The sequence below is a fragment of the Brassica oleracea genome, chromosome C7 (genome assembly GCF_000695525.1).
Source record: "Brassica oleracea var. oleracea cultivar TO1000 chromosome C7, BOL, whole genome shotgun sequence".
NCBI lineage: Eukaryota > Viridiplantae > Streptophyta > Magnoliopsida > Brassicales > Brassicaceae > Brassica > Brassica oleracea.
The window spans coordinates 40,300,262-40,325,458 of NC_027754.1; the positions used below are offsets into that span (position 1 = coordinate 40,300,262).

The following is a 25,197-nucleotide window of genomic DNA, read 5'->3' on the forward strand; positions in this document are numbered from 1 at the left end:
GGAATTTCTGACGAAATTCCGACGAATTTTTTTTTTCCGACGAAACGATACCGACGGACGGGTTCGTCGGAAATTCGTCGGAATAGACCGATTCCGACGAATTTCCGACGATTTCGGCCATCAGAATCCCCCTGTTTTCTTGTAGTGTATTAACTGAATAAATGCTTAACAGTAATTATAAAAAAATTAAACCAATTATAATATGAACCAAATTATTGGTAAGTAAATTACACAAAACAATTATAACAACGTTAAGCCAAAAAAAAATATTATGCAACTAAAATATCTTTTTACACTAAACAACATTCAATTAATTTATAAAATTTGTTTAACCAATTTAAAATAAAACTACGTTGTTGCACGGATTATGATCTAGTACGAATGTTATAACTAAACACAAATATTTAAGAAAATTAAACAACTCGTTCTTTATTTTTTTGTCATCAAACAATTCTGCTTACAATATTATTTCGACGGTAATTAAAAGATCCATCAAATTTTCTCATTGTACTCCACCATTTACCAAAATGTTCAGAGACTTAAAAAATGGGAAGACATTTATATCATATGCTTACGAACTAGGAGTCATGTATAAACAATACTCATCAATTTTCATCTGTATTTTCAGAATTTAAAAGAAAAAATATCTCTAGATTGTCGACATCTCATCAATTTTCATCTACTTCCAGAATTCAAATAACTTGATTGTCGACATCTTAACGGCCGCTTTTAAAACTTAATAGGAATACAATCACATTACAATAATTGAAAAATAAACTCACTCAAAACATTAATATAAACAAATAATTTTGTTAGCGTGAATATAAAAATGCATCTTGTAGGTTGAAAAAAAGGGAAAAGAATCAGGGTTGTAATGATTAGTGTTACAAAAAAAAAAGATAACATTTCAACCATTCATTATGTCACAAGATGACTATTCTCTGATTAATTATGATTTGGCACATACGACTGCAGTTATACAGAATAATAGTAGTAATCAGTAAAAAGATGCGGAGAAGAAAAAATATACGAAGAATAAGGGGAAGAGAAAGTGTGGTCCTCTAACCTAAAGGCCTAGGATTCGATCAATCTCGATCTAGTCTTCGACATCACTGTCAAGATCACTAATCATGTTTTAGCTATATTAGTAATAAGATTAAATCATTCTTTTTTGTTCAACCATATCGTATTTAACTTTGGCTATTTAGATATGTGTGAACTGGATTGCCCACAAATGGTTGAGCTAGATAATTTGGGTCGAGCGAGGCTTTTAAGCAGTGTACTGATATGTGGTTCTCTGTTTACACATGACAAAACAGCGACATGGGAATATGCTTATAAAAGATGAAATAGTTAGGATTTTGCTAAGAAAAATAATTTAGAAATCAACTATTAACAACAAAGTAATTAGTGTAAAAAGTAAATAATTACATTTATATTCGTACCTAGCCAGCCGCCTAGGTCCAACTAAAAATAATCCATAGCCGACATGAACATGGGATTAGTTTCTAGACGCAACGTATTATTATTGACAATTAGGTATAATGGAATCAATTTACATAAACAAATTTTAAAAACCGGTGTAACAAAAAAAAATGAAAAAATCGTTATTGACATGACATCCGTAATTGAACTAAATATGAAATGCAGCGTCAAAGCTCAATCATACTCGATCAAAACTGTTGTTGTTATTTAACAACGATGTTGATTTGGTATATGCAACACACGGTTCACACCATCCCACATATACGGGATATTTATAAAATCGTTTCACGATATTTCTACTAAATTTATTATGTGGAAAGTACTATTTATTAAATTTATTTTAGAAGAATGATGCTTCTGACATTTGCTGCTAAATTCACAGCAGGATATACATCTAGCGTCCGTACAAAACCCACAAATATCATTCATTGGTGTGTTTGAACTTGCGACTCAATGTGTCTTAATCATATGTTGATTTGAATGAAATGTTTGAATGTCTTAAGTAATTTACAAAAAAAAATATTATGAATTTAATGCTAAAAGTATCTAATTTATGTTCGACTAATCACTGATGTCGAATAACTTAGATCATCTCCATCGCTGGTTTATAAGGGGTTCATAAGCAAGTCTTTTACCCGCTTTTGATTTAATAAATAATATAATTAAGTGAGATGGTTAGAGGTGCCTCTTAAATAACAATTTTAAGGGGTGAGCTCTAAAGTACGTGGTAACTGCTTTTCCCCTAGTTTCGTTGAGAGAAGAAAAAAAATAGTCATTCGACGCGATAGAAAAAAAAAACACAGACGGCGCATACTTGGCGATTCGGGAGCGTCTTTGTTCTTAGGTAAATCAATACGAAAATCGATTCTCCTAGTTGTTTAGCCGTCGATTTATGGATTGGTACTTGTTCGATGTTGTTTTCCTGTCAAATTTGTTTTCGGTTTTGATTAACAAATTGATTTGGGGATCGATTTGAAATAAGGGTTTTCGTCAGGGTTCAAAGACGATTTGGGATTTGGGGCTTTCATCTTCGTTTGTGTTTGATTTCGATTAGATTAGGTATTCAAATCGATACAGGGTTCGTTTTCAAATTAGGTTTTCAAATTAGATTTTGGAATTGGTGCTTTCGTCTTTGTTTATTTCTTGTTAATGCCCCAATCTGTTTTTGACAGTATTGGAGGTTAGCTCATGGATCCTAATGAAGAGAGGAGATCTATGAAGGCGCTTAAGGCCCACTTCGATACCCTGCATTTTGTAACAGACTCGATGCAAGGAATTCAAGAACGGTGTGCATGTGGGCAACGCTTAGTGCGCGAGAGAGCTCCAGCAGAGGTGTTTGACTACCTACCAGGGAAGAGATTCTTCACCTGCAAGGAGTACAAAGTACGCGAAATACCTGTTCTATTTCTATCTGTCCAGTTTGCTTAGAAAATGTAATCATAGTTGTTTGTCCAGTTTTCTTAGAAAATGTAATCATAGTTGTTTGTCCAGTTTTCTTAGAAAATGTAATCATAGTTGTTTGTCCAGTTTTCTTAGAAAATGTAATCATAGTTGTTTGTCCAGTTTTCTTAGAAAATGTAATCATAGTTGTTTGTCCAGTTTTCTTAGAAAATGTAATCATAGTTGTTTGTCCAGTTTTCTTAGAAAATGTAATCATAGTTGTTTGTCCAGTTTTCTTAGAAAATGTAATCATAGTTGTTTGTCCAGTTTTCTTAGAAAATGTAATCATAGTTGTTATATTTATGTAGGGTGATGGGATGCATTACAGGCAGCCGTGGGTCTGTGCAGTCGAGGAAGAGCTAGGTTTCATGAAAACGAGGCTGGAAAAATGTGAAGAGTATAAATCCCTGGTGGTAAAGCTGGAAGTCGAGAATCAGGAGTTGAAGGTGAGTTGCCTTCTATCTTTTCTTAACGATTTAGGTTATGTGGCTGGTATTCTTCAAAATCTTGACACACATTTTAAAATTCTTGCAGGCAGAGGTGGAGAAGCTCTTAGCCCGAGTGTCTCAGCTTGAGTATGCGCATAAGGTGAGTTCATAAAACATTTTAAAGTTTTTTTAAGATATATAATCATCTAGTTTGAACATTTAAACATTATTTCAAACTTTGAAGTTTTTAAACATTAACTTCCACTTCATTTCAAACTTTTTTTTCTTTGAAACATTAACTTCGTATCTGACTCCAAACTTTTAATTGTTTCTTCCTAACTGCATTGAGTTGATTGGTCTTTAAAGCTCTATGTTAACTTTCGAAGGGTGGTGGTTAGGATTAGGTTAGATAGTAAATACATCATTTAACGAAGAACACTAGTTAAATAGACCTAGACACCCATAGTTTTACCAACCACAGATAGTAACCAAAACCCACAAACTTAGAAAATGGCATCGTATTCTCCAGGGTTTGTTAGCCTTTTAACAAGCCAAACCGGAGAATTTAGCACTCCAGGGTTTGTGAACCTCTCAGGTTCTGAATCCATAGACCTCGAGTCACCTGATCTTCCAGCTTTTAGCAGCCAATCCTCAGAAGCATCTACTGTCAAGGAGAGGAAGAAATGGTCTCCGAAAGAGAATGTTATTCTCATAAGCGCTTGGCTCAACACCAACAAGGATCCAATAGTAGGGAATGAGCAAAAGTTGGGAACTTTCTGGTCAAGGATCCAGAATTACTACAACTCAAGTGTTCAGCATGTTGGGCTGGACACTAGGGAGCTAGGTCAATGCAAGCAAAGGTGGGGAAGGCTTAATAACCTAGTCTGCAAATTCTGTGGTTGCTATGATGCGGCATTGAGGGACCAATCAAGCGGTGAGAATGACAATGATGTGATGAAGAAGGCACTAGACATGTTCTTCAATGACCATGGTTGTAAATTCACTCTAGAGCATGCCTGGAGAGAGCTTAGGCATGACAAGAAATGGGCCTCTGCGTAGAAGGCTAAGGATAGTTCTAACGTGATGCGAAAGACGGTTGGTGGTGATGTTCAAGGCGATGAGGAGGTTACTGGTGCTAGGCCTCCAGGTATCAAAGCTGCTAAAGCGGCTAAGAAAAAGAAGGGTGTTCAAGAGGAGTCTAACCAGACAGAGTTAAGAACAGTGTTGAAGATGAAAGATAAACTAAACAAGCAGAAGTTGCTGGAGAAGTTCATTGAGAAGCCTGACCCTCTATCTGAGATGGAAATGTCCCTAAAACTTAAATTGATTTCGGAAATGTTAGGATAAGTTTGAGTTTGTTGTGTTCTTAGGTAAATCAGTAATAGGTTTGTGTTAGTTGTCATGTGTTGAATTGTTTAGTACAGAGGAGTCTAATGTCTTGTTGTTTTCTGTCACAGGTGGAATAGATAACCACGGGAGCAGAGCACGGGAGCACAGCACTGCTATCTTTTGTTGTTGTTTTATGTCATGTGTTCTCATCTATGTCTTGTTGTTTTATGTCATGTGTTCTCAACTATGTCTTGTTGTTTTATGTCATGTGAACCTTTCTTTTTATTTTTGTTGTCATGTGAACTACTCTTTCTCTATTTAAACGTATCTGAACAACTATTTATCATGTTTCTCGTTCTTGTCTACCTTCCAAAGCATTTACGGTTCAGTATAAGCAAAGGAGAGTTCACCTATATCATCCAGTTCTTTCTGTAAACGGTGTTGTTATATCTCTTCTTTCTGGTTCTTGCTATATCATCTTTCTTGATACTACTATTACTATATATCATCGCTTGTGTTTAGTGTTTTCATTAGAAACACGAAACGATCATGAAAAGCAACAACAAAACCATAGATAAGTTAGTTCATTTACGGTTTACATTGCTATAAATTAGTTAAATACCATATGTTATCTTATATACTTATTAATATTTAGTTTCAGTAATTATTATTAGCCACCTGTAAATGTTTATTGCTACAAAATTAAATTGTGAAATATATCTAAATATATAAATGTAAAATAAGAGTTTATATAGAGTTAACCAATAATATTGTTTCGGACTTTCTTTTATTACAGGGATTTAAATTTTTTATTAAGAGTTTAACATGGCATCCTCATCCAATGACGAAGAACAAAATTTAGAAAACATGTTTGAAGATTATTTCGAACAACAAATCGACGTAATGTACAACAACATAGCGAACTATCAACCGCCAGTACCGAGGAGACGAGCATACATAGAAAGAAACCGCGAGGAAGGGCATAACCGCTTGTGGAATGACTATTTCAGTGAGGAGCCGACATATCCACCTCACTATTTTAGGCGCCGTTTCCCAATGAAAAGATCATTATTCACGAGGATCGTTAATCGCTTCTCCAATGAAGTTCCTTATTTTCAACATAGAAGATATGCAGTTGGCCGGTTCGGGCTATCTCCACTACAAAAGTGTACTGCAGCAATTCGTATGTTCTCCTATGGTTGTGCGGGTGATATGGTGGGCGAATATCTCCGCATGGGTGAGACCACTGCCTTATTGTGTTTGGAAAAATTTACTGAAGGAATCATCGATTTATATGGAGAGGAGTATCTACGAAGACCCACACCTGAAGATCTTCAACGACTACTTGATATCAGAGAGGTACACGGTTTCCCTGGGATGATAGGAAGCATTGACTGTATGCATTGGGAGTGAAAAAATTGTCCACATTCTTGGAAAGGTCAATATACACATGGTGCAGGGAACCAACAATTGTTCTAGAAGCTGTAGCTTCACAAGACCTCTGGATATGGCACACGTTTTTTGGACCACCGGGTGCCTTGAACGATATTGACGTCCTTGATCGGTCTCCGGTTTTTGATGACATTATCTATGGTCGAGCTCCAACAGTTGAATTCACCGTCAACGGTCACAAGTATCATAGGGCCTACTACCTCACCGACGGTATATATCCAAAGTGGCCTACCTTTATCCAATCCATCTCTATTCCTCAAGGTCCAAAGGACGTGTTATTTGCAGAACGTCAAGAAGCCGCCAGAAAAGATGTCGAGCGTGCATTTGGAGTCTTGCAAGCTCGTTTTGCAATTGTTAGAAACCCGGCTCTTCTTTGGGAGAAGGAAAAAATCAGCAACATTACCAGAGCATGTATCATATTACACAATATGATAGTGGAAGAAGAACGAGATGGATACATTCGATACGATATATCCGAATTCGTAGAAGGAGAAACAAGCAGAAGTTCAGAGGTAGATTTCTCGTTCTCTACAAACATGCCTTCAAATCTCGGTAATATACTTGCCATTCGGAGTGAACTTCGCGACCAAAGGAAACATCAACGATTGAAGACCGATTTAATTGAGAATATATTTGCAAAATTTGGTAACCAACAATCATAATTATTGTATGTTTTCTATTTTTTTCAATAATCATAACTTTTTTTTCCATAAATTAAATAATATTAATTTATTCCTAAGAACCTCACTTTGGAGTTCACCAATTGACACCCAAAAAATTGGAAATCCTTAACTTTACAAAATTAATTAAAAATAAATAAAATTGCTAAGAACCTCTCTTAGGAGGTTCACCAATGGAGTTGCTCTTAACGTCTTAAAACCCACAACAATTTCGATGGATCTAAAAGTTTTTCAACTTATTAAAAATATTATTTGTACTTGTGGATCTGCGGATCATGCTAATGCCAAGTAGCTAACAAATTAAAACAACACATTATGGATTTTAAACCTGGTTATAACTATATAAGCTGGCATATTAAAGTGGTGTCAATTTTGGATTCTAACACCTTTTTAGTTTATTAGGTTTGTTACATTTAGTTTTCAATTTTAGAAAGCAAAAAATATTATGTCATCTTGACGTATTTTTTCTTAATATTTATCAATAAGTATTTCCCTATATTAAAAATGTTACATCTTTTTATCGCCAGGGAATACTTGTTCTTTACTTTGGTGGATCGTAAATGTAATTAATTTATAATCTTCGATAAAAAATGTTCTTTTCAGCACTAATACAAAAATATTAGTTAAAGCTCAGGATTAAATATGAATTAAAATGTGGTTATATAGAAAAAAAAATTCTTTATTAAAACTCAAAATACATAATCTAATAAATGTCGTCCTACAAAAAAAGAATGAATCTAATAAATCAAAATCTCCTAATCAACAATAAAATGTTTTTAGTCCAAGGCAGCGGACAAAAAAGACATTAAGGGTAAATACGTGTGTTTGAGAATTTAAAAGTAAATATATGTGTCGCAAAATTATTAGAAAAGGACAAAGAGGATACGAGAAAAGCCAGTTCACCTTCTACGTTTTAAATAAACGTATATTACGAGAACAGTGATAGTTTGGAAAATTTATTGACATGTCCAAATGCGTAAACAAAGTTTCAAACGAAAACATTTCCATTATTTCATTACCATATCCGCCTTTGAACTTTCTTTTAGTACTTTTGTAATTATTCCGGTAGAACTAAAGATTGGCATCATTCAGTTTCTTACTCAATATGTTACCGAGAACAAAAATACATCTGCTACACATACGTTTTCTTATGTCAACACTCAAATATGCTTTTTAGTAAGCAAAAAAAAAAGCAAACTTGACTGACGATTTTTTTTTTTGAGAAAAGAACTAACGAAAAATATTATGCATGCATATTTATTTAAACATGAATTAAGTAAACATCTAAATGTTTCATAATTCGTTCAATAATTTGAACAGTTGTGCTATATATATTTGGTAAAGTAGTTTGAGACATTGGTCAGAAAAAAAAAATCGATACAATATGAACGTGATGATAAAAAATCTAAGTACTATGAAAGCCTTTAGTTCAAAAAAAAATCTAAGTACTGGATAAAAATACATTAAATACACCACACATTTAATTAAAAAATGGGCCATTGGGTCCTTTAATTTTCCACTTTGTACAGGCCAATAAGATTATACGAAAAAGGAGAAAATCAAAGTGGAAACTGAAACAGGACCGAAAAGACCATAAAGTTTATCTCTTGTACTAATTTACCATTTTTGTCTCTGTAGTCTACCTACTCTGGTCATGGCTGCTATTAGTGATTATCTTCAGATTTGAATTCGCGCAGTTTTTATAGTATGCAATTTTTCTAATTCAAAAATATTTATATGCATTAAAAGAACATAAAGAAAAAACAAAATTTTGTTTCTTAATTTGAATTATGTATTGGGTCCCATTATTTGTACATATATCAAGTTCAACAAGTACAAATGTTATTAATCAAAATTTTGATCCATAAGATTAAAAAAACTCATCTATTCTTTTTGAATTATACTTCACTGATTTTGGTAGTTTCGAAAACAATTTACCGAATTATTAAATTACTTCTTTATATTATATTATATTTATTTTATATTATTTATTCTTAGTTTTGACTTTTATGAGTTTATACATATTTTATGTAAACTATTAAATAATCTTTTGCGGAGTATTATATTTTTTCATGTTATTATATTATTTTAAATATGAAATAAAAACATTAAAGATTAAAATGACCATTTCATAAACAGAAAAAGTTCAACTCCAAAATAGGGTAATAGGTAAGATTATTCTATAAATAAAGTAACCCTAACCATTACTCCATTTTGGAGTTGAATATGGAGTGGAGTTAGAAAAGATTTTACTCTAAAATTGAGTATGAAGTTAAAAATGAAGTAGAGTTGGAGATGCCTTAACTAATACAAGATGAATAATTATGCTAACCCTTATATTAAGTTAAATTTTTTAAGTCTTTTGTCAATTTTTTTAAGTCACGAAGAAACCCCTATGTATATATTCTTTGCCGGCTCTATGGGAGTAAAGTTAAAGAGTCTATGTGAAAACAAAAGGTCAGAAGATGTGAAAACAAAGGGTCGGAAGACTCAAAAAGCAAGCTCCAAATACTTAACGATTTTGTTATATTGATATAATCTTAATTAATGCGTGTTTACTTTTATTGATAAACAACTATCAATCTTTTTTTTTGTATCTTTTTTTGTTAAGAAAAAGTTTTCAAGTCAGTGAAGATGAGATTATAATTTCACCATTCGTCATAGCAATCGTTTTATTTGTGTTTATAAATAATAACATATTATATAGGGTTAGCATAATTATTGATGTAAATTTTCTGTATGTGGCAGAGTTACATGGGTAAAAGTAAAAACACGGGTAACTTACCTATTATAAGCAGAGATATAGAAAACATTTCTTCAACGATGTAAAATTTCAAAATTACATGGGTAAAAACTATAGCATGTAAAAGATTCTTTGTTCTAGCACAGTATTAATAAAGTAACATGGTTATGTGAATACTAAAAGAACATTTATGGTTAAGAAAAATCAGTTTCTGTTAGCTACGAATTTACCATTTATTTATTTGTATACGAGATATTTGTATCGTAGTTCTTTACATAAATTACCCACCCAAATAATGCGCAAAAAGAAAATTTACCCACCCAAATTATTCAAGGGTTTGGAAAATAATAACGCAATAAACAAAACCTTTTGTTAATCACGTTCGTTTTTGTACAAAAAGAAAAGAATACCTTTACTTACACGTCACACATTTGGAAACTTACTCCCACGTAAAAGAAAGAAAACAAAAAAATCCCCATAAAGACAAAACTTACTTAACGACACCATGTCCCATCACTACCGGAAAAATCATTCGCCGGCCGGACTTTGCCGTCCTAATAATTTTCCATGAAGAAAGGTTCTTCGTACGGGAACGAGTCCCAGAATCCATCAACTTTGTGATCATTCACGTCTAGCAAAAGATCAGGGAGGTCGGAGAAAGCATCGTCCGCGGGTGAAGATGACGTCATCGATGAAGTCACCGTGCTTGACGGAGACTCCTGTGCTTTCCACTCAACGGCGGCAGCTGTGGCGGCGGCTTGAATGTCTTTCGGATCGGCGCTTGCCGGTCTCGGCAAATGGCAAGCGAGCTCCGGGAAATTGAGGTGAGCAGAGCTTCCTTTGATGGCTAAAGCGGCCACGTCGTGTGCACGCGCCGCCATCTCCGGGGTGGAGAAAGTGCCGAGCCAGATTCTTGATTTCTTTTTTGGCTCTCTGATTTCAGACACCCATTTTCCCCATTGTCTCATTCTGACCCCACGAAAATTTGGATGCTTAGAAACACCCTTTTGATCATCTTTAGCTTTTGAACTGCTTAAGGTTTTCTCCGGCGCCGGTGACCGGAGATTACGTTCCGGCTGGGGAAGAGAAGAGTCTTGCATCTAAAGGAATGAAAATGTAATACGAGAGAGAGAGAAGTTTTGGTCGGAAGATTATAAAGAAGTTTTGTTTTGTATTTAGGGGTGTGAGAGAGTAGGAATAGTTGTGACTTGTGAGGAGAGACTGGTTTGCTTCTTCTAATATATACATCCAAATACCGAAGTAACTATTCTTGTGTGTATGTTTATTCATTTTTATTATTTACAAATTCAATATCTAAAAAAAATATATATATATATATCTAAAGCTAAAAAAAGACTTTGACTGCGTTAAGATCCTTTTTTATTTTTCTTTTTGTTTCTTCTTGCAATTGTATTTTTATTTTATGTATTGTAATATAATTTTCACTATTTAGACTTGAATTGGACACTTGTTTGTTTGACTCCTAAGTAGTAATTAGTCCTTCCAAATAAAATATACGTACCTGAACTATGTCGGGTAAATTTAAATTACATTATCCTGATCGAATCTGAACATTTTTAAATTAACATGGTTTTTAGGCGGTCTACAAAATTAATCAAAGTAGTTTAAAACATACATTAGTTTATCAACATAGATGTTAAGAAGTTTACGTCCACAATAAACTGATACGTAAATTAATACTGTATGTAAGAAGATATACTTTTATATTTACTACTAGTTGGTTTTTAAATGAAAACACACGGAGTTCTTTTAAGATGTCATAAAAATTTGTTTCAAAAACAAATTGTTTCAGGTTTGGATTTTAGGAAATGTATGAGAGAGATGTTTTTACACTTCTAAAAAATATGGTTTTAAAATTCCGACATGCGTTAGCCATCTTTCATTAAAGTTTCAAAGAATTTTTCTTTTTGAAGTTCTTAAAAAAGTTTTATTTCAAAGTCACGATTTTCAACATGTGGATATAATCTTCGTATCTGTTATTTTTCATGGCAGGGACACAGTTTCAGTTTTTCACACGTACAATAAATATTAGGAAAAAAACTAAATGTGAGTGTAACTGGACGTTGTAGCCTTGTAAGCCCTTTTTTATTTTGTAAATGTTTTCAAAATTTATACTAATTTCCATCTTTTGTTTTTCCCCCGAAATTGTTATATTTTCGTTTTTCCGACCGTGACTCATGTCTGCCTTCAAAGATGTCGCACGTTTTTCACTTTGATTTTGACAAAGGCAACATTAATAACAGTGAATGTATCTATAAATATGTCCCTGATTCCGAAGAAAGAAAATTCCTAACCAATGGTATGTCTTGCTACAATGTTATATATAAAGTCATTTTGAAAATTTCAACCAATACATTGAAGCTGATTCTTCCAAATTTTATTCCTCTCAACTAATCTTTTTGGTAAAAGATCGGTTATTGATAGAGAATGTTCTGTTAGCATATGCATTAGTCAAATGCTACCATAAAAGTATGGTCTCAGAAAGATGTGCGATCGAAAGTTTTTGACAATGTACAATGGCCTTTCTTCTTGTTTGCTCTAACGGCTTGCGGCTTCTCAAGTGAACACGTTGTTTGGATTGAAAAGTGCATTTCTCTTATCTCCTTTTCAGTCTAGGTCAATGGCGAGCTAACATAATATTTTAACAGCAAAAAGGGTCTTAGACAAGGAGCTAATTTGTATGGGTCTCCGTTTGTATGTTGCAACGACTTGCGACTATAATCTGCAAAAAAGTTAATTTTTAGTCATTAATTTTTTCAGCGAGTAGTCATGCGATACTAAAATGAACAATAACTTGCGACATGTGATCTGATCACACGATCAATCCCATTAACAACAAAATGAACAACTGCGACATATGATTGATCGCAGGTCGATGTGTATATCGAACATGACCATAACTAAAAGATTTTTATAATGTTAATGAGAATAAAAAAAAGAGAGGAGTTTTTAGATGTGAAAAATTCTTTAAACTAATTAAAATCTCATTGACCAAAAAAAACTAGTTAAAATTTCTTTCGATTATTTTAATAAGAACGGAAGTACGAGGTGGGCATTTACCGTTTTTTGATTTGGTAGATGGTTGTAGATATGTTAACTGATCTTACGGAAAATTCAGGAACAAAAGTGTTGGAAATCGGTAAAATTGCAAGGTATTGAAGACTTAAAGTCAAAAGGCATTCAAGACGATGTTAAAGACTCCACGTACAAGAAATGTTGCGCAAAATCAGATCAACCGTCCTGCCATTGGCCTCAACTGGCCCCGATGATATGCTATGGAGACGTGGCGAAGATCCTTTCAAAGATTCCTTTCCACAAAGAAGATGTGGGATCAGATCAGAGCTAAAAACTCGTGTTTGTGACACAATGTGTTTTTGAATCAGTTTTTTCGACCATAAATATTTTTGGACAACACGGTAACTTTATTGACATTTCTTTTAAATTGATAATTTTCAAGTTTTGATCAGAAATATAGACCATAAAAAAGAAAATGAACATTTTGGTCATTTAATAGGTAAAAAGATTCTAATACCCTAACTATATAAAAAAAATTAAAAAAAAATTGACAAAAAAATATTTTTTAAATAGTTTTAGATTATATGTTTTCAAATTCGAAATTCTTTATAAAACTTTTTTTTTATTTTTTTTTGAAATTATTTTTATTTTTTTTTCAAATTTTCTCTTTGTAATTCAAAATTATTTTTTGAAACTATTTTTACAATTTTTATTTTCAAATTTTTAATATTTATTTTTAATTTTATAAAGTTTTAAACCTCAATCCCAAATCCCCTAAGGTTTAGATTAGTTAACCTTAGAGGTATAAGTGTATATTTATCTTTTTAATAAAATAGTTTAGTCATTTTGATATTTAGAATCTATATTTGTGACAAAAAAAAATTTTAGTGCTATCCTAAAGTATTTCTCTGACTTTGTATAATATAAATGGGACAATAGTCTTTAACAACGGTCAGTTTTAGACGCTCGTTTAACCAGTCTACGGATTATATTTGCACTTGGACACTTGCGAATATAATTGTATTTTTTAATTTAATTCACGAAGCATTTTTTTAGTCAAGAAATTGTGTGAAAGATGTTGACAAAAAAAAAACAAAGAAATTGCGTAGAAGATTGCTGCGGACGATGCGCGTACGCAAAACGACATATATAACATTTATATACATGTACAACAACAGTATGATGTGGAAAATGTATACATTTAATCTAAAGGATCCGAGTTTGAATCCGCAACCGCACCAAATTTTTACAGCGTGCAATCACCGGTACTTTCACATTTTCTCTCCGGTGATTGGTTTACCATGTTTTTTTTTTTAATTTAGAGGGAGCAAGTTACGTATTAGTTTGATCGTGGGGTCCATTTGACGCTTTATACAGCGAAATAAAATGTAACACTAAAATTACAATTCTACAACCAAGAGGTTGCTCATCTTCGGCATTAGTGTTTCGACTTAGAAAACATATAAGACTGGATATCTAATACTAATCTGAAAATACATTATTGTGAATAGTGGCGGAACCAACCCCACTTTCTAGAGGGGTCAACTATATTATAAACATATAACATATTGGTCAATAGCTAAAATTTGTAACATTTTCTTAGTTATTAACTTCAAAATACATGTAATTTTTTTTTCAAAAATCCACATAGGTCATTTGACACCCCTCACAATAAGCTACCTCCACCACTGATTATGAGATTGATGAAATCGATCATATTAAAATTACATACACACAAAATATAGCGAAATGTACAATTTATTTTGAAACATTCTGAACCGTTTATCCCATAGATTATATAATCTATAAATACATATCTAATTAGTTGTGTACATATATAACCCTTAAATTGTATGTTCTTATATATATATATATATATATATATATATATATATATATGTAGAAAGTCAAACTAGGTTGATGATGAAAATATAACAAAGAGTAAATTTAATTCGGATGTCCTAATTCCTAAACACTTTAACTACTAACCATTAAAAAATGAAAGATGAATGCCATTTTTTAATTAATACAACATTATGGTTTGATAAAGAGGATTATAAGTTAGACAACCCTAACATTATTTTGCAGTATATTTATCCACCTACCAAATTAGGTTATTAAATGCTTAATAATATAAAGGTCTAAAGTTGTATGTGGGGGAGATGATGCAAATTGAAAACAAAGCACAATTCTGAAAAGAGAATTTGAAGGAAAAAATTCTGAAAAACTTTACATATTCAGCATGCAAGTTAAGTTACAAAGCAACAAGATAAGAAACAATATATTGTTGTATTAGTTACATAGCGGACTTCCAATTCTATTGGTCATTGCAATTATCATAACGAAAGTTTGATGGTCCATATTTTCCAACAATATGAAGTATTTAATTATTTAGGTCGGATACAAAAGCTTTTTAATATAATAAGGGGAAATTTTCCAGCCACCAAAAACTAGGGACCAAATATGTTCAAAGCAAGAAAGGTGTCCATTTAGCTGCTCTGGACAAGGTATTCTCCGCCAATTACTTTGCCTAGCTTGCTACTAGAAACAGACTATTCGTAAATGATCGTATATGTATAATACAAGTATGTGTATTTAACCAAATAGTGGTAGTTTATTGGTAAGGCTAACTTTGGGCACGGTGTAAACTTGTCTATTTTGAATTTAATTTCTGTTAAGAAACAAATTGCTGCTACTTAGTCAGTCTAGATTTAGATTTGATCCATGCAATTTATATGATAGTTTAGTAACAAACAATCCGGTTATTTTCTAATATTAGGTAGAAGACATTCAGAACTCAAATCAAATAATACAATATCTAATGCTCTATATAGTATTAAATATATTTTTTCCAAATCTATTCGATCAGCCTATACTACATATATGTATATATATATATACATATTATATATGTGTATTTTTATAGGGAGATGTAGTGATCATATGATTCATATCTATTTTGCTTGTTTATACACATATACAGTTTGGTACTCCTACCTCGGACAGGTTGGATACATTGGATAATATCTATTTTGATACACCAGTAAAAACTATATGAAACTAATATTGTCCTTAACCACTTGGTTACACACAAGTTCGAAGCAGGCCTTCAAAGATGGTTTGAACTTTGAAGTATACCCTGGCTGATTTTCTCTTTCTTTTGTTCTTATATTTCTTTAGCATTCATAGAGAAATCAATCTTTCAAAAGTAAGTGGTCACTTCATTATTTGATAAAACAGTTTAGTTTTTTTCTAAAATAGAAATGTTTTGGAGGAAAAGAAATTTTAAACTACAAACAGTTAAGTTTTTTCTAAAACATATTGTATTTTTGATACCATAATTTCTTGCATCACGTAACATAATCATAAAAGTCACCAAGACTAAGTGGCGTAGGTTATCCTGAAACGCTCCTTAATATAGTCGCCGGCGAGAATAGGCGGGAATCTGCACCATAAAGAGACAAGAGGAGTTATATAATCCAAATATTTGAAAAAATAATTGGAACTGAGATTCATGGCCTGACTGGTGTAACCGCTGCGGTTGCGAAAATTTGCAGATACGAATGGTTGTGGTTTAAAGCGAGAGATTTATACGATTGGTACTGCGATTAGAAATTAGTGTGTTTGCATGATACTTATGACTGGTTAACCACCAAATACAACATCGATTAAATAATAAATTAACAAAATTTATATTTTATATAATTATAAAATATTAAAGATCATAATATTATAGTAAATTTGAAAATTATATTTTATACAATTATATTTTAAATTTTTAAAAATTATAGAAAATAATTTTATTTTCAAAATTTATAATATAACTTAAAATATAATAGATATATTTTAGTATTTTAATTATTTCAATTAAAAAAATTATTTTATTTTTATTTTTCTATTTATTGTTTAAAAAAAAATACCCTTTCGCAACCGCGCTAGCTGAACCAACTTTTGTATTTAAACGGTTTAGAACAGTTTGAGTAATTGTTGCAAAACGCCAACAACCGCTACCAACCGTAAAAGCTGTTTTTGCGAATGGTAGCAGAGAAACCCGTCATGCCCTCGGTAAAGTTTTCTCAAATACCTTGCAGGAGAAGTTTCGCTGCAACAAGTCTTCAAGCATTCTACATTACAATCTGGATTGGGATCTAAGAAGAACGCCACCTATCCACGAAAAAAACTTCTCCTTAAGACTAATTGTTTTTACACAAAAATTTAACAATTTGTATATAAATTAGAAAGAAGAAGAAGTTACCGAGTAGCGCTCTTTTCCCACCGGCATCACTCTGTGCAACGTAGACCTAAACTTCCATTGCAAGAAAACACGACATGTTTCTTCTATTCAGACAACCCAGAAACCAAACTCACTTCAATACTAACAAACAAAATTGGTCGAAGTTTACCGGAACAATCCATTGGTCCATCTCTCCATCAAATCACCAATGTTGACGATAAACGCCCTAGGGTTAACGAAAGTTCCAGAATTTTTCAACAATTGTTTCTAACCAACAGACCTACAAAATCAAGGTAGGTAGAAGCTAGACTTACCCTCTGAGTCTAGGGACATCTTCCCAAATGCGTGGTTGTTTCGATTTGTCTCTACAAACCTAAGAGTTCACAGACAGTGTAAGAACTTTAGGTTACTAAGAGAAATAGTATGACAAGAATCAAGAGACATGTATACCTGAAGTCCTGGAACTTCATCAGTCAAAAGAAGAGTGACCGTTCCATAATCCGAGTGAGCTGAGGCACCATATGTTTCTACATCCGACGAAATCACTTCACCTATAATCATTAGAGGAGAAGAGATCAAAACCTGACTCCAACACCTGAATTATGTCTCAAGTTTCCACTGATTACATTATGTTTTGGATAAATGTGCCTCTGCTATGTTAAGGTCCAAGTCTTAACAGAATTAACCGAAATTTGATGTACAGACATACCTGGATAACGTATGAGGCGAACAACTGCTGCAGGATCATTCAAGGCTCCAATTTTAATGAAGAAGTCCTCATCTAAATCCAGTGCCAAGGCAACCAAGCCGAGCAACTTTCTACCCACGGACCTTAAAGCAGCGAAGCAAGATATTAAACGCAACTAGCAAACTGATCTAGGAAAAGTAATATGGAAGCTAAAAGAGATAAAAATAAGTTGAAAATAATATTATTTCAAGAATACACGAAAACCTGCGATCAAGGTCCAAATCTAACTAACTTTTGAAATGGAATTGAGATCGAGAGGCAGTGTGTTGTTTAAGATTAACTTTGCAGAAGGAAAAATGCTTACATGACATTCTTGTAATAACATTCCATGGTTTGCCTCCATGATGGCAATAGATCTTCACAATACACATAACCAGTGAGAGAGGTAAAGACAAAAAAATATTTGGATAAAAACCTATGAAAGGAACAGGTAGCAAGAAAATACTTTCAGAAGGCCATTGATTTGGGTAACGCTGACCGCGAACGCCTTCTGAAGAGCCAAGAAAAAAGCTTTCCTTGGAATCGCCTAACAAAGAAAGAGAGTTTTAAATTATGACCTTAGAAACAGAACCGGTCATGGGTATAGCGAGATGAAACATTGCTTTAAGTTTTGGTGATTATAGAATTCTTAAGAGTTTAAATTTTAGTTGTTAATTAATTTGGTCCCCAAACTACCTAAAAATATATATACTAATTGTTTAGTAATTGTTTCAAATCCCATAAATGATAAATCTAAGGACCCGCTCTGCTCAGAAAGCCATATGCAAAATGTGAAAACATGAGCAAAACCTATGGTGGTCAAGGACGTGTCGAGTTTCTCAGCATACAGTGGAGTATAACCGAGAAAATCACGGTGTAGTGAATCCATCTTATCCTCTAGCGGGAGATTGAAGAATCTTTTGCTCTCCCTGAAAACCCCTTCCATCAATTCTTCCGGGATGCCATGATTTTTAACATAGAAGAACCCATGTTCCACACATGCCTTATATAACACAGACAAATAACATCAAACAGTTTATTAGTATAGAGACATGATCTCAACATTCAAGCAAACAAACACCTCAATTTTCGTCAATTGATGCTATAGGTACTAGTCATATGACTCCTGTGATAGGAGTCCTATCATCACCGTTACTTGCTACTATTGTCATTTACTACTACTCTGACTCTTGTAAACAAATAACAGAGATAGAGAGAAGATAAGAATAAGAACCCGGCGAATCAACCGTGCAGTGGTGATTTTGTCCGGTGAAGAAATATCAACGATCGGGAGTACAAGTGACGTCTCCATTTTCGTAATCTCTTATCGTTTCGTGACTCATACGGTGCAAAATACTAGTAATAGGAATATAGAGTTGAATGTTCTATCTTTTTAACGTCATGTCATCACTGTGTGACTGATTAACTTACACATCATCTCAGCTTATACGGTGCAAAATAATTGAATAAAATATCTGCGAATATAGTAGGCCATAATGGGCCTATCGGATATTTTACTTCACAGATTAAGCCCATTTAGTCATGAGGCTCATCTCATAATATTTAAGGTTTTAAGTTTTAACATTAGACAGTTTTGTTTTAATTTAAGAAAGTCTCCAGCTTCTCAGTAGCTAGAATATGAGGTAAGGTATATTACTTTACAAGTTCTGTTTCGTATATCAAGATGGCATATATTGTTATGGTTATTAACATCATAAACTACAATAATTTTTTTTTAAAAAAACATCGTAAGCTATATAAACGTACGGTAATACGGTTTTTACTTCTGATACATACATAAAAAAAGTCAATTAGTTTTATGTAAAAAAAAGACAGATTATTTTAGTATTAAAAGATTATGACAAACAATGCAGACTTCATAGATCCGAAACAAAGAGACACTTATGTATTCTGCAATAAATTGCATAGTCTGGGATTCGAACCCCAGATCTGGATGTAGAAGCCTTTAAACCTTAACCATTAGGATACGGTGCTTCCACAACTCCGTATCACTTTAAGTGATGTTTAACATTTTTATTTTGTTTCGTGATGTTTTCATAATTCTAGATAAAATTTAATGCCATTTGAAACTTGTGTCTATTACAAAATATTACGTTTTTTTCTTATTGGTTGAATTAGTTGTATTTAATGTTATTTTATATGATCAAGATAACACCTTAAACATCATTTAAGGTGATACAGAAGGAGTATTATACATGGGAAACGTTTCGGAAACGTCGCTTAAGTGCCATACCCGAGAATCATAGAAATGATTCAAACTTTACGAATACACAAAGCAGTGAAATCTATGACGTCGGAAGTTTTTTGTATGTTGAAATGTTTTTTTTTTTTTGTAAAATATTAAGATTATTATACCAAATTTTTTTAATTTTTTACGGAATAACACAGCAGAAGTACAATAATGAAACTGAACAGAACACCTAAAGCAGTGAAATTTAAATAAAAGAAGACGGGTCCAAAGAGGGACCGACATTAACGTTGCAGTGACAGACCTATGCAAAGACATGAGCGGAACGAGTTCCTAGTTGCCGCGAACCGGAGAGAAAGGCGCCCTCATACCTTAAAGCACCGGGTCCTACAGCTTCCAAGAAACCCTCTCATCAACACCTTCACAAAGAATCAAACGTCTCGCATCCGCAAGCCTATCCAACGTCACACCACCGGCAGCCCGAGAAAGAGTCCACAACCGGCGATGTCGTCGTTCAGGACTAGAGTCTGGAGATTGCTGCCTCCATTCCCCGGACCCGAGACCGTATACATCCTTTTAACCCACCGCCGCAATGAGATAGGTCGGGCACACCTCCTCCGGAGAAGTGACCTTTGAACTAGCAAGAAGAAAAACGAACGCAAAGCTAGCACCTTTCCACTCTGCGGAACCAATCCGCTTTCACCGAAGCGCAACCGCCGGGAGGTGACGAAAGGACAGAGCCGGTGATGAGGAGAGCCACACCATGGAACCTACTCCAACTCTGGGGAAACGCAAAAACCACACTCGCCGAGAGGATCTCGACAAACGGGGGATACATCACCACCACGTGCCGCCACAGGAGAGAACCAAAAGGGAAGGACAACGACCAACCCTAGAACTCACCACACGCTTCCTCCGGAGACCACCAGAGAACACAAAGAGGAGCAGAGAAGCATGAGATCCACAGATCTACAAACGCCAAGCCCAAAGAGAACCCGCCACCGTGAAGCCAACAACCACGCTCCACCTATATTCCACGTCTCACACGCCACCATCTCGAAGAGATCTGGTCAGAGAAAGGAAAACGTCACCGAACAGAGATCCCATAACAAACCGGAGAAAACACGAGGGGAGTGGAGACCGTCCTCAAGCCCACCAAGAACCACCACGCATACACCGGATCTGCACCAGGAACCGCTGGATCTGAAATGGAGACACCTCGACCAAATCCAACCCTAGCCGCAAGGAGAAGACAACATACAGTACAAGAAAACGTCACATATATAGCATGAGGAAAACGCTATTGCAGGATAGCACAACATTATGGCGAACGCTGTGTATGCCCCCGCAATCTTTTCTCTAGCACTTTATATAGCGTTTTTACATTTGCAATGTTAAAATATTAGTTTGATAGCGTTTATTAGTTATGCAATTATATAACTTATAATTGTAGATAATAATTGCTGTAATAGCATTATTAAAAATTAAAAAAAAATATAAAATATAAAAATACAGATATAAATATATTAAAATTTTTAAATATTGAAATTGTTTACAAAATAACCTAAACCAAAACTAAACCAGAAACCTAAACCTACATATTATAGTGCCTCTACCACCGTCAATCTTAGGCAACACTGGCACTTTTTTTTTTCTCCTCCTCTCCTTGTGAATGACTCGGGAAAATCAGAATTTCTTGTCTTCTTATACTCAACCTTGCGCTTATCATCCTTCAAGAGTCTTCTCCTGCAATATTGTACAACTCAAAGGTCAATAAGCATGTAACACAATACATAACTATAATCAGCTATAGATTAAAGAACGTACAGAATCAGACAAGGATTTCAACTTCTCTACACCAGCTTTTCCAACCTGTTAACCATTCAATTTCATAGTGAGTATATAGCTATCCTATGGGACAACACATCAAATCGAAACCAAAGCAAAGAAGAAACACTCACAGCAGCAACAGACTTGTTGTTGGGATGTTACTTCTTGTAAGTCTAACGGAAGTCCTCCCTTCAGATAACAAAGCTAGAAACAGATGGAGCTTGGACGTTAATTACTCCAACCTTGATGTCTTCCAGTCACACACCGGAGCTTGGACCTTCTCCACTCTAACCTAATGTCCCTGAGGCTAACGACCCACCGCTTTTGCTACCTCCTCCTCCATCAAGCTTATCTGCCTTGTCCACCTTCATGTAACAAGAAAAAAAATCGATCTTTTAGATTTAAAAACATGTCTCAAAGAAAATAATATGCTGTCTCTTAGCAGCTGAAACAAGAGTTGCATAGAACATGAAGATACAAAATATCTTTAATCAGCATCCTTGTCATTAAGTAGAAGCATCAACTAGCATCCAGATTAACGAAACAAACGACAAAAGGTTAATACTTACAAGCCCTTTGGGTGTAAAGTTGGACCAATAACAAGAGCATTCTCTGTCACATCCTTTTGGGTACTCTTAGAACCTTTCGGACCTGCATTACTCATCGAGCAATGTTTAACAAAAATTTAAATTAGAGAATAAACTATTTTTGTTCATCTTTCATCAGCGTAAGCAAAACAGGTGATATGAACACAATACCTGGGAGTGCAAGAACATTTTAGGTTTCTGTCTGCTCATTGCTACGGTCAGGTTGACGTGGTGGCTGACTCACAGGATCCATACCTCCAAAGGCAACTTTCATCTGCACAAGAAAATACCTGAAAATCAATATTTATATACACAACTCACAGAACTCGGGTTGATCAATGAAAACATAGAGTTTAGGCAAATTAAGAGTTTAACTATAAAGTTTAACTTAAAGTTCAAAGCTAATAAACATGTTCAATTAGCATAAACTCTCAGTTTAATCAGTGAAAGACAAAAACTTTATGCAAATTAAACATGTTAATTAGTTTACATAAACTACAAAAAATGGAACTTCAAGTTCGAAGCTTTAAGCAAAAGCAAATATGGGTTTTATATTTACCTTATGGCTGAGATGAATTTTCCTGCTGCAATAAAAAAAATAGAGAAGAATTTCTATGATCAGTTCAAAAAATTGAGGATTGGAGAGAAGAAATTTGGGAACGGAGACGAATTTTGTTGCTCGTGGGGAAGGAGATTGCATCCAAGATGGGTTTGGGATGTGGATTTCATCTGTTCTTTGAAGAGGAAGCACCGAAACCTACATTAAGATACAAAACTTGAAGGACTTTGTTTTTTCAGATCTGTTGTTTAGGGAAAGTGAATTGAGAGAGAGAGAGAGATAACCTGAGGAGCAAACATGAAAGGAGATTGAGAGAGAGGCGAGTGTTGGGTTCAGATTCGAATGCAGAGGAGAGAGAGAGCCGTTCTCAGGAGGAGTATGGATTCCGGAAGAACAAAGTGACGATGAGTAAAGACATGTGATGGAGAAGGAGAGATGGTGAGATGGTGAGATTGAGATTAGGATTTTGTATTGAAAGGAGGAGGAATGGAAAGATGTAGAGAGAAGAGACTCCTGAAGATAATAGATCTGATATAAGAAAGAAAAAAATTTGAGAGTAAATCTGAAAAGTTTGGAAGGGAGAGTAAAATAATTTTAGCTAAGTCTTTAGCCGGGAAATGAAATTTTTTTCCGCGTAACTTAAACACAGCGTTTCAGTGATATTTATGCTATTTAAATCAAAGTTTTTAGAATTTGAAAATACAAAGATAACATTGGTATTTTGAAACGCTATCTTAAACTGAATGTTGTATCAATTATAACATTCACATACAAAACACTATCTTTACCTATTTTCCTTGTAGTGAGATGAACAACGAAGCGGAGAGGGAGAAAGAAATACAGTGGGAGACCACCGGCGACCGCCTCGAAAGGACACGGCGGCCACCGGAGGAGAGCGGTATTGATTAGGTTTCTAGGTTTTCTAGTGAGAGGTGAGAGAAATAAACGAAGAGAGAGAGAGAGGCTGACGAAGTGAAATGGTTTTGGGATAAAGAAAAAGGTTTGGTTTGCCGTATGTTGAAATGTTGATGAGTTTGGACCATAGAGATGTCACTTCTATGCGTAATACGTCTGCAATATAAGGTTAAGTTTTAATTGATCATCTGGTCTTCCAATTTATTGTTTTTAACAGTTAGAACTTAAAACCAAATTATATGGAAGATTGGAAACTCTACTGTTGACAAATATTACTATTTCAGAAATAAAAAATAATGTATAATAATTTTTACTCTGTCACAGAACTCCATTATTAATTCCCATAAAATATAATATATATGATGCTATGAATATGATTTACAAACCTTGAAATTAACCACGATTGACCAAGGTTGTCTAACGTACTGCATTGACTTTGTCACTTTCACACCTAAACGAATGTTTTTCTTTGTTATTATGTTAACACACCTAGAGTTCGTACGTACGTAACGACAATCGGTTGGTACAAAATATAAATTATAAATTCTATCAGCTGACGAACTACATTACACAATCGAGAGATAATCCTTTAGTTTGTCAAAGTTTATACTACTTTATATCCTACGCGGTGTTTTCATTGCTTGGTTTAGATTTTAAAATTTAAACAGAAGAACCGTTAGTTATTGGTTCTAAGAATGTTTTATATAGACCAAAATATGTGAATTTTTTTTTTCAGTCTCTTTTAAACCCATATTATTTGTCAAAAACACTTTTGTGCATACGGTTGGAAACTAATTTTACCAAAGGAATGTGCTCATGTCCATGCTTCGTCGGACACTACAACGTAATCCGGATATTCAGTAGTACTAAACTAATTACTAAAAACAAAATCATAATATACTGCATAAACTTTTAAACACACATCGATTTTTTTATTTGTGGTTTTTCCTGGCAAAATTTTCATCTGTTATAACAAACAGACGGTTTACTTCTTTTTGTGCCATACGGATTTTGATTGTACCCTTTATAGGACAAATTCCAGCCATCCTAGAATATAGGAAGACGGCATAATAGACCAAAACTGATCTACTCTATCTGATTCAAGTTATACTGCCCTTTAAGTCAGACTCGTCCATGGAAACTGCAAAACAACTGTATTCATATAATAATATAGTAGTTCTGAATAATTGCATTGTCACTTTTATTTTACTTTTAGCTTCAACTAAGTTCAAATTTGTGTTTTCTTAAAATATATATACTATCTAGTACTTTTACATTTTTTTTTTAATTTAGGTCACATTATGTTACAAACTCATGCATTTACTAAGTAACTAGTAACCAATGTAACATTCATATATACCGTAATTGTATTTTTTTTGTTATTAAGATTAAAGTAGTAAAAAAAAGCAGGACGCAGTGGCCGTACTGCCCATCGAAGTACCATAGCTCTGTTCGTTTCATTACCGCGGAACGTAGCGGTAGCGTCAAAAATTAAGCTTTAACGACAACAACACAAAGCACAGATGAAGCACGGTTGACTGAT

The 25,197-nt window shown here is 33.9% G+C and overlaps 4 protein-coding genes and 1 long non-coding RNA gene across 9 annotated transcripts; 2 read left to right on the plus strand and 3 right to left on the minus strand.

Moving 5' to 3' along the window:
* Positions 1-3,863: 3,863 nt before the first annotated feature.
* On the plus strand, positions 3,864-4,412 carry LOC106303285 (glutathione S-transferase T3-like). Its single transcript, XM_013739599.1, has one exon. The coding sequence runs from the start codon at positions 3,864-3,866 to the stop codon at positions 4,410-4,412; it is 549 nt and encodes a 182-aa protein (XP_013595053.1).
* A 1,095-nt stretch (positions 4,413-5,507) lies between these two features.
* LOC106303286 lies at positions 5,508-6,796 on the plus strand. The gene is made up of 2 exons (XM_013739600.1): positions 5,508-5,986; positions 6,121-6,796. Exons 1-2 carry the CDS (start codon positions 5,508-5,510, stop codon positions 6,794-6,796), a joined length of 1,155 nt encoding a protein of 384 aa, XP_013595054.1.
* A 3,049-nt stretch (positions 6,797-9,845) lies between these two features.
* LOC106304658 (ethylene-responsive transcription factor ERF039-like) lies at positions 9,846-10,753 on the minus strand. The gene has a single exon (XM_013741056.1). The coding sequence runs from the start codon at positions 10,655-10,657 to the stop codon at positions 10,112-10,114; it is 546 nt and encodes a 181-aa protein (XP_013596510.1). The 5' UTR covers positions 10,658-10,753; the 3' UTR covers positions 9,846-10,111.
* A 5,038-nt stretch (positions 10,754-15,791) lies between these two features.
* Positions 15,792-18,979, minus strand: LOC106302009 (1-aminocyclopropane-1-carboxylate oxidase-like). Of its 5 annotated transcripts, none has more exons than XM_013738516.1 (11): positions 18,789-18,979; positions 18,365-18,557; positions 18,021-18,101; positions 17,880-17,931; positions 17,537-17,646; positions 17,278-17,378; positions 17,142-17,200; positions 16,997-17,053; positions 16,849-16,894; positions 16,678-16,757; positions 15,792-16,038 (listed from the first exon to the last, which is right to left on the minus strand). In XM_013738516.1, exons 1-11 carry the CDS (start codon positions 18,864-18,866, stop codon positions 15,975-15,977), a joined length of 921 nt encoding a protein of 306 aa, XP_013593970.1. In that variant the 5' UTR covers positions 18,867-18,979; the 3' UTR covers positions 15,792-15,974. The 5 variants fall into 5 exon arrangements, with proteins under 5 accessions (XP_013593970.1, XP_013593967.1, XP_013593969.1 ...); XM_013738513.1 differs by having other exon boundaries at positions 16,609-16,757; XM_013738515.1 differs by having other exon boundaries at positions 17,537-17,658.
* Positions 18,980-21,408: 2,429 nt separating this feature from the next.
* On the minus strand, positions 21,409-23,542 carry LOC106304526. The gene is made up of 8 exons (XR_001262768.1): positions 23,528-23,542; positions 23,024-23,267; positions 22,740-22,937; positions 22,352-22,454; positions 22,163-22,244; positions 21,725-21,958; positions 21,591-21,635; positions 21,409-21,509 (listed from the first exon to the last, which is right to left on the minus strand). It is a non-coding gene; the product is annotated as an uncharacterized LOC106304526 (long non-coding RNA).
* Positions 23,543-25,197: the final 1,655 nt, after the last annotated feature.

Excerpts from the sequence above, each read along its gene's own strand:
- LOC106303285 (XM_013739599.1), top strand. The coding sequence starts at position 3,864 with ATGGCATCGTATTCTCCAGGGTTTGTTAGCCTTTTAACAAGCCAAACC.
- LOC106303286 (XM_013739600.1), top strand. The coding sequence starts at position 5,508 with ATGGCATCCTCATCCAATGACGAAGAACAAAATTTAGAAAACATGTTT. Across the intron at positions 5,987-6,120 it reads ATCGATTTATATGGAGAGGA|GTCAATATACACATGGTGCA; the intron begins GTATCTACGAAG and ends ATTCTTGGAAAG.
- LOC106304658 (XM_013741056.1), bottom strand. The coding sequence starts at position 10,657 with ATGCAAGACTCTTCTCTTCCCCAGCCGGAACGTAATCTCCGGTCACCG.
- LOC106302009 (XM_013738512.1), bottom strand. The coding sequence starts at position 18,866 with ATGGAGACGTCACTTGTACTCCCGATCGTTGATATTTCTTCACCGGAC. Across the intron at positions 17,659-17,879 it reads TGTTATTACAAGAATGTCAT|GTCCGTGGGTAGAAAGTTGC; the intron begins GTAAGCATTTTT and ends CGCTGCTTTAAG. Across the intron at positions 17,201-17,277 it reads ATGAAGTTCCAGGACTTCAG|GTTTGTAGAGACAAATCGAA; the intron begins GTATACATGTCT and ends GTGAACTCTTAG.